This window comes from Meriones unguiculatus, chromosome 18 (assembly GCF_030254825.1).
Source record: "Meriones unguiculatus strain TT.TT164.6M chromosome 18, Bangor_MerUng_6.1, whole genome shotgun sequence".
Lineage (NCBI taxonomy): Eukaryota > Metazoa > Chordata > Mammalia > Rodentia > Muridae > Meriones > Meriones unguiculatus.
The window spans coordinates 63,150,993-63,171,600 of NC_083365.1; the positions used below are offsets into that span (position 1 = coordinate 63,150,993).

General features: G+C 38.4%; 1 protein-coding gene across 1 annotated transcript in view; it reads right to left on the minus strand.

Moving 5' to 3' along the window:
- Nucleotides 1-20,608, minus strand: part of LOC110565027 (contactin-associated protein like 5-1-like) — a 703,043-nt gene that overhangs the window by 92,481 nt on the left and 589,954 nt on the right. Inside the window, exons 17-18 of the mRNA XM_060371632.1 lie at nucleotides 13,075-13,293; nucleotides 1,409-1,648 (exon numbers count right to left, since the gene is read on the minus strand). Coding sequence (XP_060227615.1) covers nucleotides 1,409-1,648; nucleotides 13,075-13,293 — 459 coding nt within the window. The remainder of the gene's footprint in view (nucleotides 1-1,408; nucleotides 1,649-13,074; nucleotides 13,294-20,608) is intronic.

The window sequence follows — 20,608 nt, forward strand, 5'->3', positions numbered from 1 at the left end:
TTATGTTTCCTGGCAATAACGAGCATCCCAACCAATTGGGATGTGCCATGTGGAGATTCTTTCACATTCCCAAGTTTGGTGCCAGCTTGAAATGTACATTTGGCCGCTCTGGACTGCAGATTTGTATGCTGACCCTGAGTAAAACTTCCCCCAAAAAGATTTTGCCTCAGTGAGGCTGGACTCTTATTAATCACAGAAAGAAGAGAGACGTTAAATTACAAAATCCTTTAAGGGAAACATTGGATACTTTTTTTTTTCTCTTTAACTTTTAGATTAAGCTGGACTACATAGTAGCTTATTTAGTCTAACATGGTAGAAGAGCTTGAAAAATATGTCTTCAACCTGAAAAGATGGCTCTGTTGTTGCACTGCTTATAGTGTGATTTTCAAAACCCATGTTAAAAAATTAGCATAGTGGTGACTGCAATCTCAGTAGCTGGGAAGAATAATCTGAAAGATCACTGTAGCTCTCAGGCCAGCTACCCTAGGCTATTGGAGAGTCATAACGAGTGAGAGACCTTGCCTTAAAATACAGGGTAGATGTTACCTGCAGAATGTATGCCCATTTTGTCTTATAGCCTTAACACACATGCACATCTCTTTTCCATAGGAAATATGTGTGCTTGTGGACATTCACACATACACACATCAAAACAGAGTGTGTCTTAATGAATTGACAAAAGCCATGTGGAGTTATTGAGTCCCATAGCAGGTAAAATATTTCACTTTAGCATTAAACACTGTTCTTGAATATTGTTTACTTTGGGTGCTCAGCAATCTTTTTTTTTTTTTTTTGTAGAGAAAAAAACTATAGTTTTGTTAAAAAAAACTATAAAGCTTTAGAGTAGACAAATATTTTCTTATTTTACATATTGACATGTATTCATTCAAAAAATAAAAAAATGGCTTAAGTGTTTTTATGCCTTCCTTCATACTCTGTGGTACTCTAATACATTTTCTAATTGAGGTACTGGAACTAGAAACGTGAGTATGCCATTAAACATAAATAGAAGATCCAGTCCTGGTCTGCTGGTCCTTCAGCCTGGACGATGTGCCCATTTTCAGTTATTACTAAGTACAATTGAACGTCCAGCAAGTACACAGCCCAGTGCATGCATAAGATAATGCTAATGACCTACGCAGAGTCCAAACACAGGAGAGTACAAAGCATGGGCACTATTTGAGGGCATGGTTTAACAGTGCCGTGTAGATACTACATACTCACATGGAGTAGCAATGGTGTAGATTGCCTGAAGGCATAGGTACCATTGTTTTAACCATGGTATGTGGGGAGTAGAGCGTTTCATGCAGTGGAAATGGTGTGGATGGCCTAATGGTATGGGATCATTGGCCATAATATTTGGATGCTACAGGACCACACACAGTAATGGCATGCCTGCCCACCTTACCTTTCTGGCAGAAAGGTCCCTCATATGGTGAGTTGGTACAGTCACAAGAGTAGCCGCTGTGTTTCTCTACACACTTGCCCCCATGGTGGCAGTTGCTTCCATAGCTGCTGCAGTGACCTGGACAGCCAGGTCTGACTCCAGGCGTGACCTTTGCTCTCTCCTCCAGATCTATTTTCTGTCCATTCAAACGTAAAGAACGGATGCATCCAAGAAAGCCTTTCTGTCTTGATGATGTCCCTCCTAATGGTAAAAAAATAAGGCAGAAAACATGAAAGGTGTCATAGCTGTATGCCATAAATACAATGAGTAGATCACAGAATTTCTAGCTGCCCCCTGTCCCAGAAACCAAACCACTTCCTGTATGGTCTCTTTACCTAGACAAAATGAAAAATCTGCTGTGACCATGCAGCTCTTCCTTTTCCCTCTGTAGTTGCAAGGAAGGCCTGTTCTTTTCCTACTGTCAAAACATTAGAGAACCTTGAGTTAAAGCCAGATGCTGATGACGTCTAGCAGGTAGACTAAGGCATTTGGTGTGGGACCTATCCATGTCTCCTTGAAAACCAGTAAGAATAAGATGCTTCCTCATTGTTCTTTGGACCTAAGGGCTCCTCGCTCTCATTTCTTGGCCTGTCAGCCTTTTGTGGCCTTGATGCTATGTCACTCTCCCAAAGAGGCTCATCTGAAGGGTAATTTCATTGCAGCTTCCTCTTGTCCACCTGTAGCATCTTATTACATAAGAGTAACATCTTTGTGGTAACACTTAGCTGTGGTGTAATTGTCAGCTGTGTTGAACTTTTCTTTAAGTTCCCAGTGAGAGAAAGAAAGTTAAATCAGAAGCCAAGGCCTAGAGTGTGATCCAGTTGGTAGAGTGCTCGCCTGGCATGCATGAAGCCCTGAGTTCAATTACCAGCACCACTGAATAAATTATGCATGGCAGTGTACCTCAATAATGCCAGACCTCAGGATGGGAGGCCAGGAGGATGAGAAGCTATAGGTAATTTTTTACTACAAAAAACAAACAAACAAACAAAAAAAAAACAAAAACAAAAAAACAGAATTGCCTGGAGAGAGGGACACATAGCTCTTCTTAAAATGCTTACACATCCATGGTCTCTGCACATAAATAAAACACAAGTTTTTATGCAGCCTATCATGTCTTTCATCTGAAATGAAAGGGATAGAGTCAGTTACTCCTTCTGGACAATTTCAAAGAGAGCTTTTTGGTGCACCAAGGAGACAAAACTGAAGCATATTCCCTTATGCTTATGTAGTACAGGACTGTGCATTGGAAGAGGGAAAGACAGCTGTTGGGTTATTATGCAACTCACTGGTTAGCCATATGGACAATTGAATTTATGAAGTTTAAGTTATTCTATTTGTTGCTCCATGTGTTTATTGTAAAGCTTACTGCAGGTCATGGAATACAGTGTGTTCAGTTACTGCTATCCACTGGGTCTTGAGTATTCACCTACTGCCAAAAATCAGTAGGTGCATTATGTGTTATCTGTGTATTTATCCTAAAGTTTTTTCGATTAAAATATTATGTAGCAGATGATGATTCTCACCTCACACATAGACTTTGGCTGTAATCTTACTCTCAGCTAAGAAAATATCTAGAAAGGGTCAGGAGAGGCTTAAATCACTCCATAAAGCATTGAACAGATTTAAACTTTCAGATTGTTTTGTTCACACAGAAAAACCTAGATCTTCCTTGATATAAGAAGGTATTATGACAGGAGACAAGAAGATGGAAAGCACAACAAAATCCCATTAGTCTGTATGTCTGAGCTGCTGAGAATTCAGGGAGATCCCAGAAGGGACAGAGGCCCATTCTGGCTTTAGAAAACAGGCAATTAGTATTCAAACCTTGAACTCAAGGTCATGCACAGATGTGCAGAGGGTGAGTACAAATCCTTGAGTTCTGCCAGTTGGACTAATGGAAAAGAGAAGGAGGGAGGAGAAAAGAGGGGGAGAAGGATGAGCGGGAGAAATTCTGAGTGCAGAAAATACAAATAAATATTTTCTGTCTCTATCAGTTGTCTTAACTGAGGCTCATTCCTCTTTTACACCTCATGCTACAACTCATTTAAATTTTGGTCTAGAACAGCAGTTCTCAACCTGTGGGTCATGACCCTTTTGGGGTGTACAAACCTTTCATAGGGATCACCTAAGACCATTGTAAAACACAGATATTTACATTATGATTCATAACAGTAGCAAAATTACTCTTATGAAGTAGTAATCAAAGTAATTTCAAGATTGGTGTCACCACAATATATGGAATTGTATTAAAGGTCACTGCATTAGGAAGATAGTGAACCAGGAACCTAGAAAGAAACTATGTCTTCATATGAGCTTATCAAGGTAGATAGAATAGACATAGCAAACGTACTGTCTTGGGCAAGAAATATGTCAACAAGGAAAATAAATTCTAAATTGGGGCTGGGGAGATGGGTCAGCTGGGAAAGTGCTTGACCTGAAAGTTCAGGGACCTGAGTTTGATCCTCAGAAGTGATGAAAAACCTAGGTTACGTGGTGCATGCCTGTAAGCCCAGAGATGTAAAATGTGAGGTACAGCTAGAGCCATGGAAGATCACATGTCAGGTAGCCTCGCTTACATTATGAAGTTACAGGCCAGAGAGGAATATTGTCTTAAATCGGGGAAGGTGTCTAAGGACTGTTTCCATACCTCCATTTGCTGTGCTGTGAACATGCTCACATGTACTCACATGTGAATCTACACACATGTACATACACAACAAGCATGCATACACACACATAATAGGAGGGTTTATCTGTAAGTTGAAAGGATGTAGGGTATTGGGTGACATGAAAAAATAATGAGCAGTGTAGAAGGTTAGAAATATACCTTCCTTTATCCATCCTAGGATGGTAGTTTGAGTGAGAACACCCTCTTTAAGCTTATGTTTATAACTTGCTCCTCATTGGTGGAACTTTTGGGGAAGAATTAGCAGGTGTAACCTTGTAGGAAAGAGTGTGTTGTTTGAGACTGGCTCTGTGGTCTCACAAGTCAGCCAGCTGTCTGTGCCTAATGTTTATGTATATGATATAAGCTCTTAGCTATTGCTCCAGCACTATGCCTGCCTTGCTGTTACCATGCTTACTATAATGGTGGTCGTGGACACTGGCCATTTGCAACCATGAGTACAAATTAAGCACTTTCTTTGTCATAGTGTCTTATCATAGCAATGGAAAATTAACTAAGACATCAGGTTACCAGATTAAGAAACACACATGTAAAGTCTATTGCTTGAGCCCAGAGAATAAAAATGAACATTCCTGAGGGACAAAACCAGTCTCTTAGTCTGAACTAATAAAATAACCTTGAAGTTGTTTCCAATTCTGATAAGAATGCAGGCCAAGAGGCCAAACCTCAATTGCACTGTCTTGTCTGTTTCAATTTCAGTGAGTAAGCCTCCTTTAACCACAAGATAAATCAATGGCACATACAAGCTGATCACAAAGGCTCATTATTTCTTTTCTGGGGCTTTTGTGCAACAAAGAGGGGAAGATTTATGGAGTCTAACACTTGCTTCTCTTTCCCTTACTCTGTAGTCACTCTCCTTCGTGGATTTGAATAACTCTTCATATATCTTGTTAGTGTCATTTTTCTCCTAGCAGAGTTGGCAAATGCAAGAAATATTGCACATTTTCTTGTGTGTGGATTAGTCAACAAGTTTATAAATGGAAAAAGGGTGGCTGGAGCAATTTCTCTGGTAAAAATGCACTTCTCAATGTGTAGACATACAAAACTTAGTGCAATTTTTCCCCAGACAAGAAACGCATGCCACTTCCCAATGCTGTCAGAACATGAAGACACGAAGCACTGTGTACCACCTTTAACAGTGAACTAAAGTTGTGCTCTTCCCTAGCTGTGTTTTATTTTTAAAAAGAAGAAAATTTTACATAATATATTTTTATGGTAAGGAATGTACACAGCAGACTAAGTGTTGGAATAATTTTAAGAGAATGCATATTAATCCAATAACATACACAGGTGTGCACATCTGTGCTTACACACATAGAGAAACATACACATAGACTATACCCAAACACACTTCTATACACACTTGTGCATGTATACACAGAAACAACATAAGCACACATGCGCACATACGCGTACATACACACAGAGACAACACAAAGACAATGCACAGATACATGCATATGCACAGAGAGACAACACAAGTACCCATACAAAGATACATGTACATATATACAGAGAGAAACTTATGTACACAAAGAGTAACACAAAGTGTTACAGGACACGTTGTAAGAGTCAGTTTCCTCCTCCTGCCATGTAGGTTCTTGGAATTTAAGTCAGGTTGTCAGGCCTGGAAACAAGCACCTGTATCTGATGAGCCAATTTTCCATCCCCAAGTTGCCAGTTTTTAAAAGGAAAGAAATACTTGTAAAATTGCAGTGTGCTGTACATTGATAACTGGGTCTGCCTTCTTGTGTCTTTTCAGACCACACCCTGAGATAGTACGTTGAGTTACTTGGCTGTCTCTGTACATACATATTTCTGCTGTCATCTTAATATATTTTCCTGCCTTGTTTTTTATCTTGATATCTGTACAGTAGCTATTTTTCCAAATGATAACATTCCTTTTTAGAGAGGAATATTAAGATCAGTGACATAAAGTTTGCACTCTTTGCATGCCCCTTTCAGAGGTTATATAATTAGAATTCTTGGGACAGAATATGCTTTAGCCCCACCCCATGATGTGTGTAAGTAGTTCAGGGAAGTTGAGGGATACAGCTTTTGTGAGTCATCCCCCAGGCCACAGTGAGCTATCAGTGAGGCAGCTACCTGAGGCACCATGTTGCTGTGAGCATGCCTCATCTATTGTCAGATAGGGAACCAGTGAACTCCCTGTCTCCAGAAGGTAGACTTGAGTGGAACTTCTTTGGTTTGTAGTTTTTGCTCTGTCTAGAATTAACAGAGAGCTCGTTGTTTACATCTCCCAGGGAAAATTCAAACAACAGTTTACTGTGGAGGTAGAAAAATGGAAAAAAATGGCTTTATCCTTAAAGTAATTTTCAGACTTTTTTTAAAGTCTCAATATTTTATTTTATTTTTTAGTTTTTCAAGAGAGGGTTTCTCTGTGTAGCCTTGGTTGTCCTAGACTCACTTTGTAGACCAGGCTGGTCTCGAACTCACAGCAATCTACCTGCTTCTGTCTCCCTGACTGTTGGGATTAAAGGTATACACCACCACTCAAAAGTTTCAATCTTGAACTGCAAGTTACTTGAGAATCAAAATAATTCTATTACCTCTCTATATATAGACATTTCAAGCAGGCCTATACGAGACATTTCACTAAGTTTTTCTAATCCTCAATGGGATAGAAAGTGCCATTGCTACCCTTCACTTCACACAGTAGAGAAATCAACTTCAGATAGATCATGTTGGTTACAGTTAAGAGACACACATATTTTACATGGAATAATGTAAATGCTGGGGTTGAGATCAGATCTGGTGACTGGAAACACTACAACAGACTCCCAGCCTGTTGAATTTGTGAGCTGAGCTCTTCTACTGAATAACTAAGGTAAATAACACAACAAAGAGAATCTACTTTCTTCTGCTTCTCTTTTACATGATTTCCTGTTCGAAAGTATACACACATGCATTTATGCATTTGGCTCCTGACATCAATCATCTTGACAACAAAAATCATTTCGTTGGATGGTGTAAGCTAGAAGTAATTTGGGACTTATGTCTCAGTTGGCCCCTGTGTAAGGTTAGTTCATTAGAATTGTGTTTTCTTGGATCAAGTATGAATCAACTCCAGAAAGACACTTATATTCATTCTAAGCCTGATATTTTTCACCAAACATTTCAAATTGATCACAAATGCAGAGAGTTGAGCAAGCATGTGACTGGGACAGGAATCAGCATCTTGATAAGCTTGTAGCCAAGGTCAGTCTTAGGATCTACCTAATTCCTCTTTGCTTCTCTCTCCAGTGAGTCCCATCTTTGAAATTATTGTGATTTATTGAGTTTGTCTTGATGAAACTGGAAATGGGAAGTGCTGTTGGATGTCATCTTAATCTATTGCTTTATGTCTCACTTCTTAGTATTCAGTGACAGCTACATTTGCAAATGTCATCTGGCCAAAGGCATTTGGAGTTTCAACATTTTTTGTGTGTGTGGTGTGTAATTCACCTGAGCAATGAATGATTGAATGAATAAATGAAGTTTTCCTTAGTCATTTCTCTTGTTTCCTGTCCAGGTATTGTGATAAATCCCAACAAAAGCAACAGAAAAGAAAGTTCTTATTCAGTTAGCAATTCCAGGATAGAATCTGTCACTGGGGAATGGAGAGACAGGATTTTGAAGCAACTTCTCACATCTGTAGTCAAAACCAGAGAGAATTATACACAGATTTACTCTCAATGCACTTTCTCCTACTTTATAGAGAGGAATCAACTGACAAATGTTTGTTGTCTCTAGAGAATTGCCTTTATGTCTATATCCCCAAACAAGCCAGAAGTCTCCCTTTTCCCATGGTGTCCTTTCAGCCCCTTGTTGCCAGCACTGAATGGGCCAGATATGACTCCAACTCAACAAAATTTAGTACATCAGTGATTTTTCTGTTGTTATGTTTCATCTAATTGTTCCTCTTTCTCTTTGTCATTTTTCTTTTTCCATTATCCCACTTCTGCCTTCCCTCCTGTCTTTTCTTCTACCTTTAAATATTTATCAATTTATTAGTATATGAATCACTTTGCCAAAAGACAGTAAATAGCCTACAGAAGCTAACATCTGTCATGGTGAATCTTAACTGTTAATTTGGCAGAGCTACAATTCCATAGGGAACAAGCTTCTGGCTCGTGTGGGGGAGTGTGTAGATCTGGTTAACTGAGGTGGGGCGACACTGTAAATGTTGATGTCCCCATATCCGTTGGCTGCTTTCCTGGACTGAATAAAAGCGGGGGGGGAGGGGAGAGACCTCTGCATGCATCTTCCTCTGCTTCCTGACTAGGGTTGCAATGTAACCAGCTGCCTCATGCATCTGCATGAAAGAGAGAAACAGATGAAGGTGACAGCAGAAATGAGACTCACAGACTAATCTTCACAGTCACTGTGTAGCTACAGCATATCTGGAAAGACACCATAACCAACTAGGAAAGAGTAAGATTTTTCCCGTAGAGTTCTATGCATACAGACATGAGGCATGCAGGGAGTCTATCTGTCAGTCTGGAACTTCATTTTCCTTCTATGGCAAAGACAGACATATCCTTATGCTAGCTATGTCTCTACCAAGGCCTCATCTAGAATACTAACTCAAATCACAAGGGTGAGAACAGGAGTTCAGACCTCCAGCACTCATATAGCACCTGAGAGATTTGTTACAGCAGCTACCTATAATTCTGTTACTTGGAAGACAAGCACAGCATGCTTCAAGGAGCAAGCTGGTTACCTACATCAGCCAAATCAGGGGTTCAGCAAGAGAGCTTGACTCAGTAATGAAGTATAATGTTGTCAAGGAATGTTTTTGATTCACCCTGTCTGCTACATGCATGCACACATTTATATATGTAATCACATACAAATGTGCTCATGCATATGCAAACATTCAGTCAAAACCACACACACACACACATATAAATAGCAAAAACCTAACAAAGTAGAAATAATGAAGCTTTTAACAATCCCAGTGGTGAAACTGTACTTCAGCTGCACATTACACTTTGAAAACTTCATTCTATAAAAATTCTTGCATTCTCCTAAGTTAATGCAATGGACATTATGGCAATATTACAAGTATTCCTAACTGTTATGGTGACAAAACAGTGTCAAGTAGTAATATTGATTTTGTTTTCAATTAAGCAATGAGTGATTGATCACCACATTCCATATTATCACATTGAAGAAACAAGGGCAATGCCAGGAGGTATATTCTATTTTATAAGATGCAGCCTGTGCCTGATACATAGAAAAACACTCATGATCACAGGAGAGTTCCAGTGATCAAAATGCTACAAAATACTGATTTGATTTAAAAATCTTCCCATGGCCAAAGGTATCTAGAGGACAAGCACATCCGTATCAATACTTAAACACTGCCAAATTCAATCTATCCCGGTCAAGACACAGACTCCAATAATGACATCTGTTGCTGCCTACTACAGATAAGCACATAGTGCTTCCATATTTCTGAGTGATAGAGAACATAGTTTTTCATTTGGACTGATGGTTAGTTTTGGCCAATTTGAAACAATATATAATCACCTGTTAAAAGATTCTCAGTAATGGACAGTTTAGATAGTTATGCTGGCATCTGGGCACGTGTATACAGATAATCTTTATTAAGCTAATCAGTGTGGGAAGAGCTAACATAAAAGTTGGTGGCACTATTCTTTGGTTTTAGTCCTGGACTATATAAAAGAGACGGGAGGTGAGAGTAAGCATGCATGTATTCATTATCTCTCCATTATTGACTATAGATGTGAGGAGTTGCTTCAAGTTCCTGCCTCTGTTTTCCTTAGTGATGGGACTCTAAGCCAGAATTGTAAATTTGAATAAGCCTTTTCTTCCCTGTTGCTTTTGTTGGGATATTTTATCACGGCAACTGAACAGGAAACAAAAGAAACTGCTAAGCAAAAATTACACTCATTAATTTATTCATTGCTCAGATGAATTATACAAAAATATTAGGACTTCAATTGCCTTTGACCAGATGCATTTACAAATGTACATGTCAGGAAACATTAAACAGTGAGATGCAAAACATCAGACTAAGATGACATCCAACAGTATTTTCCCCTTTCAGTTTCAACAAGACAAACTCAATAAATTGCAGTAATTTCTAAGATGGGACTCACTGGAGAGAAAAGCATAGAGGAATTGGGCATACTCCTTAGGCCTTGCTTAGCTACAAGTCTATTGAGATGTCTCTTCCTGTCTTATCCACATGCTTGAACATCTTATTGCATTTGTGATCAGCTTAAATGTGTGGTGATAAAAATCTTGATACAAGACACCATTGCCTCTCTTCACTATTAACATCCCTGTTCTTGTGGTAGTTGGGTAGCTATGAGCATGTAAGAAAAAAACAAAACAAAACAAAAAACAACAAATGATCCCATAGATTTTCTTTCATCCCAAAAGATGCATAACTATTGTCTGAAGACAAATTAGACGTTCACATGGAATATAATTTATGAAAATTACAAAATACTTAAACTGAATTTTCCAAAAGAAGATATTAAATTATAATGAGAAGCAAACTTCCTCCAAGAAATAAAATGTAATATTTAAATATAACTAAAACAACAAAATAAATTTAAATTTTTCAGCAGTAAATCCTATTTCTTTTAGGAGTTATTAATTAAGTGAAGGGCCTATAATCATAAGAAGGTTTTAATCACTCAATCTTAGTGTCTGCTGAATGTATAAAATACAGCTAATGAATGAAGATACATGTATGGTGGGTGAGGAAATAAAAATATGATGTTCTCACATTCTAGTGCCTCTTTTCCTTTAGCAAGTATGTTTACAGTGATAATATTTTCAGATTTAGGAATTACACTTGCCCAAATATAAAAAAGCACATAAGAAATGCACATGGAATGGAGATAGAGTTTCACATCTTGTGGTAAGCTATAGAGTGTGGCTGTTAGTAAAACACAAAGATGAAGAAAGACATGCAGAATGGTTAATCTGTAGTTCATTTGCAGGTCTGTTTCAGTTTACAAAGAAGGACACACCCTTAGCTTTTATGTTAATATGCTATATCAACATGTAAAGCTCTAACTTATATTTTAAAGCTGTACTTTTAACAACTCTGTAACACTTGTTTTCAAATTATTGTTTTCTAAATTGGCCTTGTTACAAATTAGACTCACATATCTAAAACCCTACCCACCACACACACACACACACACACACATAATCACACAAATGCAAACATACCTACACACACTCAAACACAGGCATCATACACACACACACAAATACACACAAGTACCATGAATAGCAGTGACTTTTCTTAGTTCATAATTCCATCCTAACTACAAAAAAAGGATGAATGAGTAGAATTAGCTTCTCCATGACTATTAATGGAGGGAAAAAAAAAGGAGGGGAAAGAGAGGAAGCAACGGGCAAATAAGGGAAGGAACAAATTCAGGCCATGCCTTCTGAATGTCCATTACCATCAGTGACTTCCTGTTCAAGGAATATATTGGTGCTGGTCCTGAGCCTCATTGAGGAAATAAACAGCTGAGTATATCTACTTAGAGATCAGGCTGCTTCTCTCTGCAATATCAAGGAAACCCTATCTCTGTAGTATGTTTTCACAGAGTATGAAAATATCCCTAAATTTTAAGAGTGCCAATGCTAGGAATATAGCCCATTTGATGAAATGTTTGCCTCCTACACATGAAGCTCCGGGTTTGATCACAAGTACTGTATACAGCAGGCATAGTGGTGCACATGTGAAATCCCATTATTACTCGAGTTGGCGATGGTACACACCTCCAATGCCCTCATATTGATGACTACTTAAACTTATCTACATGCCAAAAATATGTAGGTGTTTTCTCTATTGAGAGTCTTTCTTTTTTTGTGTGTGTGTTTAAGTAGGTTATCTTTTTGTTTATTTATTTATTTATTTATTCTTTTTTTAAATTTTATTATTTCTTATCAGTTACATTTTATTAACTCTGTATCCCAGCCGTGTCCCGATCCCTCATTCCCTCCCAGCCCCTCCCTCCCTCCCTCATCTCTACCATGCCCCTTTCCAAGTCCACTGATAGGGAGGGACCTCCTCCCCATTCATTTGATCCTATTTTATCAGGTATCTTCAGGACTGGCTGCAAAGCCCTCCTCTGTGGCCTAACAGGACTGCTCCTCCCTTGGGGGGGTGGGGAGGCCAATGAGCCAGTCATTGAGTTCCTGTTAGAAATAGTCCTTGTTCCCCTCACTTTGGGAAACCAATTGGTTACTGAGCTACCACAGGCTACATCTGAGCGGAGGTTCTAGGTTATATCCATACATGGTCCTTGGTTGAATGTCAGTCTCAGAAAAGACCCTGTGCCCAGATATATTTGGTCCTTGTGGAGCTCCTAACCTTTCTATATCAGACTAATCCCAATCTTTCTTATGATTTCCTGTACTCTGACAAAGGTTTGGTCATGAGTCTTTGCTTTGAAAACAGAGAGTCTTTCTTTCAAATGACTCTAGCTTGTTTTATGAAGGGATAAAACCAACCAGCACACTCCCAGATATTCACTACTGAATACTTAAGTTTTTGGTTTAGTCATACTATTTGACCACACTATAGTAGTCAAGGGTCACTAAGAAGAGTGATGGGTTGGAATCTCTATGCCTATGCTGTAAACTTTTATTACAATGATCCAAAAGATGAAATTCCATAGATGTCTAAAAACATTATATACATGTAGAAATGGTATCAAAAAGAGTTTGAGATGGCCCCTAAATGTATGAAAGAATGGCATGAACTTTTTTTGCAATGACCATAAAGCTAGAATCAATTTATGAAATTAAACTTATGGTGAAATGTAACACCATAATTTGTTTTCTAGTTTTAAAATACTAGGAATTTTCCTTGAGCTAGAGCACAAAGTCATCTTGTAAGTGTTTAGCGTAAACTATGGTCTATGATGTCTCCTACCTACAAACAACTGGCTATTTAGCTGAAGTCGGAAATGGCCTTCCTCTGCAGTTTCCCTCATATTCCGTGGAAGGTTGTCCACCTGCAGTGAGGTCTCCTTAAAGTTTCTCTCAGCCAGGATGTAATGCCATTGGTTGTCATTCAGAGGAGAAGGAGACTGGATTAGGAGCTCAACGGGGCCATTCCCAACATCAATGGCAAATGTCACCTCAGAAGGAGCTGCAACCAAACAAGAAGGAAGGGTGAAGGTCATTATATGTATATTACAGGTACAAATATATTCAGGTGTTGAAGAAAAGAGATTATTTGTCTCCGCCAACGTGGTGAGTACATTTTTTAACTCGCTGGAGCACTGGACTACCATCAGCAGTACTAACCTCTAAAGATTAAGAATGTATGTACACTATGCTCTCTTCACTTCTGTTGTTTCTAAATTTTCTATCCAGGCAGCAGGGACCTGGGGCATCTGTGCCTGTCTGAAATGAATCTCTGCTGAAGCTCTGGGTTTCCTTAGTCTATGCTGGTTTTACCTGTGTCTTATTGTGCACATGGGATTCACTAAACATCTCTTAACCTGCAGAGAGGAGACCCATGTCTTTAGAACAGCAGTACCATCTACCATGCCATGATATTTATTTAGGGTTTATCTAGATTGGCTTAATTGATGTCAGAAGACCCCTCTTGTGAATAATGCCGTTGCACTCGAACCCTGAACTAAATACAAAAAGAAAAAATTTGAGTTGAGCAGTAGAATTCATCACTTTCTGTTTCCTGACTACCTATACAATGGATCCTGCTATTTCAAACTATATCATCATGCCTTCTTCACTATGATGACTAAAACTATGAGCCAGAATAATAAAGCCTTTTTATGTAAGTTTCTTTTATCAGGTATTTTATTTCAGCAATAAGACAAGTTTCCAGTATATAGTGGTAGGGATTAACAGTAATGATTGTGGCAATTATGTTAATGCTGGTGATGGTGGTGGTAATAGTGGTAGCAATAATAATCACAGTGACTATCCGTTTGATTCTTTTAATGGAAGTAAGGATGATGCTAGAGTTGGTACTGATAGTTACAATAATAGTGCTTATGGTAATGATGGTGGTGGTAGTACCAGTATAGATTAAGAGAGAGCTAGAAGTGACTTTACACAAAGCACAAATACAGATTTTCTCATTTTCATTCTTAAAAGAACTCTGAGAAAGACACAATTATTTATCAATAAGAAAACGCTCAGGGGAAAAAAAAACACTATCACAAATAGTAAGTGATATCTGTCAGTAAAAGCAAAGGTTCTTAACAAGTCATTCTTGTCATTACCTAGCGTCATGTGCAGATTTTCAAGTACAAAGAATGAGAGCACTTAGCTATAAACTGAGGCTTATGAGAAGGTGGTCTCCTGAGTAACTGCAGCCTTTACATATCAGACCTGTTCTCCTTCTTGTCACTTTATGTTTTTACTCTACTGCAAAAAGTGGGTTTCTATTTGACCACAGTATAAACTGACACATTAGAGATCTCCAAGATCAAACACCACCTGACGCCATGTCCCCCAAGGCTGCAAACCTTATCAGAAAATAGCTCTTGTGAAAGAAGCTCCATCATACAGAGCTCCAGGTAACTGAAGACAGACAGCTTTGCTGTCTTGTGAGTTCTGGCCTTAAAGATAAGCAGTAAGCTGGTGACTGCAAAGAAAAATTTCAAAAAAGGGTGTTGACAGCATAGACTATAGAACCTCCCTACCTGAAGAAGTTCTTACATCATACTTCAGTTTTCTTATCTGCAAAGTGGGAATAAAAATATTGAGGTTATGTGCATGCTGATCTTGATGAAATTCTTCAAACTGTATCTGGAACAAACTGTGTACTTGTAAGTGATGGTTTTATTGTTTCTACAATACGTAATTTTACAATGGATGTACATTTATTTAGTTTACAAAGCCATGCATTGAAGGAATAGGATTGAAAGGAACAGACTGCATGAAAAACAATGAAAACAAAAATGTCCTTGAGTCATTTTTTTGTTATTGTATTTTCTTTCTTTTTTTTCTGTGTGTATGCCCATGTATGAGTAGATCTCTCTCTCTCTCTCTCTCTCTCTCTCTCTCTCTCTCTCTCTCTCTGTGTGTGTGTGTGTGTGTGTGTGTGATGCATAGATAGATAGATAGATAGATAGATAGATAGATAGATAGATAGATAGACGTGGAGGATAGAAGTTAACCTCAGATAGCATGATAGCATGTCATGACACAGATGCCAACCACTTTTTTTTTTTTAATCAGAGTCTCTCATTGCCCTGAGGTTACTGATGAGGTCAGACTGGTTGACCCAGCCAGGTTGAAGTATCAGTCTGTCTCTTCTCAACAGTGGGATTACAAGCACATGCCATTACACTTGAATTCTTAATGTGTGTTCTGAAGGTCAGAACTCAGGTCCTTATGATTATAAAGTAGTCACTTGTCAACTAAGCCATTTTTTGAGCCCTGGTTTGTGTTTCTGTTTTAATTAGTTCAAGTTTTATTATTTATTTCATTTTAGGTGTGTAAGTCTTTTACTTGCATATATGTCTGGATACCACATTCATGTCCTCTATTTATAGAAGCCAGAAGTGGGTGATGGATCCTCTGAAACTGGCATTACCACATAGATAAATGGAATTACCATATAGGTGTGGGAAACTGAACACAGGTCCTCTGTAAGAACAGCAAGTACTGTTAGTTGTTGCACCATCACTCTAAACTCAGTTATTTTATTACTCTATTTTTAAAAATTCAGATCAATAGCTTCATCTTGAAAGTCTCTTCATCTCAAAATCAAACATTTATGAAGAGATGACTTGGTTTCACATGTGTATCTCTATGTATGCAGGACAAAGATTCATGAGAATGTGGGGGGAGAAATAGTAAAGATTTGGGTTAAAACCTCCCTAAATGTTCCGTCTTGAAGGTATTAGTTTCCCATTAGACAACACACCATTGTAGAAAGTTTGCTACTTTGTTCTACTGGATGGATTCTGCCACCAAGTTGGGTTCTCATTTGTACTGACCCTTGGTTCTAGTATTCATCATTGTACCATGTGATCTGACTATTGTATGTCTCTCCAAATAGTCTGCAAGCTCTAGAATCATGGTTCTCATCCTGTGAGTAAAGACTTCTTTGGGGTAGAATGATACTTTCACAGGTTTAAGATATTATATATCCTGCATAGCATATATTTCCTTTATGATTCATAAGAGAATCAAAATTAAAGTTATGAAGTAGGAATGAAAATAATTTTGTGGTTGGTGTTCACCACAACATGAGGATGTATATTAAAGAGTCATAGCATTAGGAAATTTGAGAACCACTTGCTGTAGAGGAATCTTTGTTTCTCACAGACCCAGCCAATGGCACTATGCTTAGGTATAGCAAACTCTGTAGTCCGCAAACTGCAGATGAACACATGTTTCCGACAAGCCCAGATCCCAGCCCTGTGCTTGTTGTGTACACATAGAACTGGAAAAACCAAGGCAGCACTCCTCAAAAGGTATAAGTGCTGCAGTTTTCTTTAGCTGCTTTTTATTTTTATACCTTTGTGCTAGAATCCCACTTACAGTTATTCAAGTAACTAATGAAGACCGATACTATTGAAATCATTCCTCCTGGACATAAAAGAGAATCAGTGAAATAATAATAGTAATAACATGGATAATTATTAGAGGCATCACACAAGCCAGACACACTGCTAAACATTTTCCATCTCTGAATTCAGTGGATCCTCATGGAAAACTTGTTAGACAGGACTGTTTCATCATGGAGGGAAGTGAGCACAGTTGTAAGCTAGTTGTAACAGTGATTGGGACAGCTAAGATTTAAATCCTGAAAGTATGATTCTGGTGCTTATATTTTTAGCACATACCTCCAACCTCAAATATCTTACAGATTATGTAGACTCCCATGGCTATCATGGCTAGACTACATACAGAGGTAACTGAGCACAGTTAAATATTCAAAGTGTGAATTAGTGAATGAGTTAATGAATGAATGATTGAATGAACCTATAGGGCTAGACTCCAGACTTTGCGGAAGGCCACAGTGGCAATCACACATTCTCATGAACTGGAGAGGAAACTGAGAAACAGTCACACTATCATTAACTTTTCCATGTAAGTGTCTCACATGGACATTTCCTTTATCATTCAGGACAAATAAAAGATGACTTTGGATGTTATTCATCAAGCCAGGGTTTTCAGAAGTGAATGAAATGAAATAAGCTTACTACCCTCTTTTGGAAAGACTGTCAAAGGGATACGCTTTAGATTCCTCACTGGAATGCTTCCAGGAGACGGGAAATGTAGGAAAGACCCTTGTAATGTTCTTCCTTCTCTCTCCAATAGGCATGCATCACTGTATCCCATAGGAAATTTTTTTAATGCCTACTCTGTACTATTTTTCCCAATACTCAGCTCAAAGCTTCATGAAAATGCATTCATCCATCCTCAACTCCAAGATCAGGGCAGGGATGAGGACAAGACTATACTGTGCTGCTCAACTTATGGTTCAGCTAAGAAAGTTGACTGGATTTATTTATAAGAGAAAGAGTCCATTTATGAGATGAAGAAGTTCCAAGACTAGAGTGGCCAGTTAACTTCTCTTGTCATCAGTGAACTCACTTGTCAAATGATAAATATGAATCCAGTAAAACATTACTTATGTTCTTTGGAGACAGGCTTCTTGAGAAGCCAGTAACAGCTTTGGTTCTTATATTTCACAAACACTGACTGATACAATATTGTTGGACATCAAATAGGAATGGAAATGATTTTATCTTCTTTTTCTCCCCTCCCCAGGTTTCTCTTTTAATTATTATTATTATTTATTTGCATTACACCCCTATCATAGCCCTCTCTCTCTTCTCTTCCTAGCCCCATTCTCCCTCCCTCTTCTCCCTACTCTCGTCCCTGCTCCTTAGAAAAGGGGAGCTCCACTAATTCACCCCAGCACATCATCAGGATTGAGCGAATCCTCTTCCTCTGTGGCTTGGCAAAGCAGCCGTGCCAGGGGGAGGTGATCAAAAAGCAGGCAACAGAGTACATGTTAGAGATAGCCCCTGCTCCCCTCACTAGAGAACCCACATAAAACACGACATACCCATCGGCCACATTTGTGCAAGGGGCCTAGTTCCAGACTATGCATGGTTGTTGGTTGGGTTCTTCAGTCTCCCCAAACCCATTTGGGCCCTGGTTAATTGGCTCTGTTGGTCTTTTTTTCAAGTTCCTGTTTCCTCCAGGTCCTTCTATCCTCCCCTATACTTCCCCACAAGACCTCCTATGCTTTGCTCAATGTTTAGCTGTCAATCTTAGCATGTTAGCTGTTAGTTGGAACTTCTCTGAGAATTTTATCTTCTTATTAGACCCGAAATTCTTGACTTCTCAAACATTTATGCAAAGCAAGAAAATGAACTATTGGAAGGAGTAGAGATATTGTGTGGGTCCTAAGTCTAGACACTTCCTGTCCTTGTCCCTGGAAATGGTTGTGTACCCTTAATGCTTATTGTGAAGGTTAATCTAGATTTTCACCTTGACAAAATCCACTGTCTTCATTTTGACAAACCTCTGGGCATGTTCAGATAAGGTTTCAAAATTAGGTTAACAGATCTTAGAAAACCTACTCTAAATATAGTCTATATCACTGTTTTAGGGCTTGGGATGTTCTCAGCTAAATAAACAAACAGACAAAAAGACTGAACCCAGTTTTCACTTCTCTTTGCTTCCTGACTGCAGATGGAGTGCGACTACTTGTCTTAAGTTCCTGGCACCATGCCTTCTCTACCATTAAGTACTATATACTCAAACTCTGAGCCAAAATGAACATTCTGTTTCTTCAGTTGTTTCTCTCAAGTATTTTTTCCACAGCAACAAGAAAAATAACTAATCCAACCATGTTCTTCAACGGCATGTTGCACTATGAGTTTTGCTGCAGTAATCACCGTGATGAGCAGAGAGAGTACTTGGATGTGAAGAGTATTAAGTATAGTATGAGACCAGAATAATCAGCACCACATAGTGAAATACACTTATCAATAATTTTAACTTTTACAATGTTCTGAATTTCTGAATATCTTGCCATCAAATCAACATCTTGATAATATTCTTAGTAAGACATTTATGAGGTACCAAAAGGAAACCAATCATTCCAAAACATGTTTGTTTTCATTTAAATATGTATACACAATATATATACATATATGGGCATATACATATATGTGCAATCTTTTTCTACTGAGAAGCTAGGGAAATTCTGGCTTCATTTTTAGTTTAATGACAGTGAGATGGGGTTCACAGATCACTTGAATTACTGTTACTGTATGCAGTAATATTACAATGTGCAGGTGCTTTTTATTATTTAAAAATATTTAAGTTCCCTCCTTCTACCATGTAGATTCCGAGGATTAACTCAGGTCATCTGGTTTGGTGTCAGGTGACTTCACCCACTGAGCCATCTTGCTGGCCCAGGATTTTTTTTAAATAAATTACTTATTTGCACACAAACAGAAGTTGGTGCCTCAAAAGAACAATATTTGAATCCCCACCATAGTCCATTTCTCACAATACCCAGGATTGGAGTGGGAAGCTACTGCTTCTTACTTCTCTCTAAGGTCTTAGTGGGGATCCAGCACTTTCTTTAAGAAGATTTGGTATTTGGTATAAACCATGCATGTTTTTGTTTCCCTGGTCATAGTACTGATATGTAGATGCTCAGATGAACTGCATTATAAAGCAAATTATTTGGATAGCATGTGAAGAAGGGATTTAACTTACAAGAGACAGCTACTTTTTATACTGAAGAAGATACTCAGAAATTTGAGAAGAGGAAGAAATTTGGACACATCTCACTTTATGGAAGAATTTAACTGGAAGTAAAGAGAGCCCCATGTTCTCTTCACAGAATGATGTAATCATTATCAGTGAATTATCACCCTTACGTGTGAAAGTTAAAATTAGTTTCATAGTAACTGTAGCCAAGTTCATCCTATTGACATCTAAGAGCCACTGATTCTGTGATATATAAATCAGTAATGAATATGTGAAGATATGTACTGGGTGGCACTTGTGGGAACATTAGTCTACATATACATTAGATTGAAAAATATAAGCTATTTTGAAGATATCATGCTGGCACTCATTGGCAGATGGCTCACTTAGTAAAGTACTTGCCTCACTAGCATGAGTATCTGAGTTTGATCGCTAGAGTCCACAAGATAGAACACAGTTTTACAGTCCCAGGGAGGTAGACACAGGAGGATCTCTGAGGCTAGGTGGAGCCAGCCTCGCCTAAACAGTAAAAGACTCTAGCTCAAAGAAGGTAGATGGCATTTCTGTAGATGATAGTGAACATTATCATTTTACCAGCACATGCATACCAAAAAGAACGAAAAAGAGAGAGAGAATTTTTTCCCATTATGTGAAGATACCTATTTTTCTCTGCCAAGACAATGTGAGATTTCTATAAAAATGACCATTTTTTTTTTTAATCACAATCCATTAGGAAC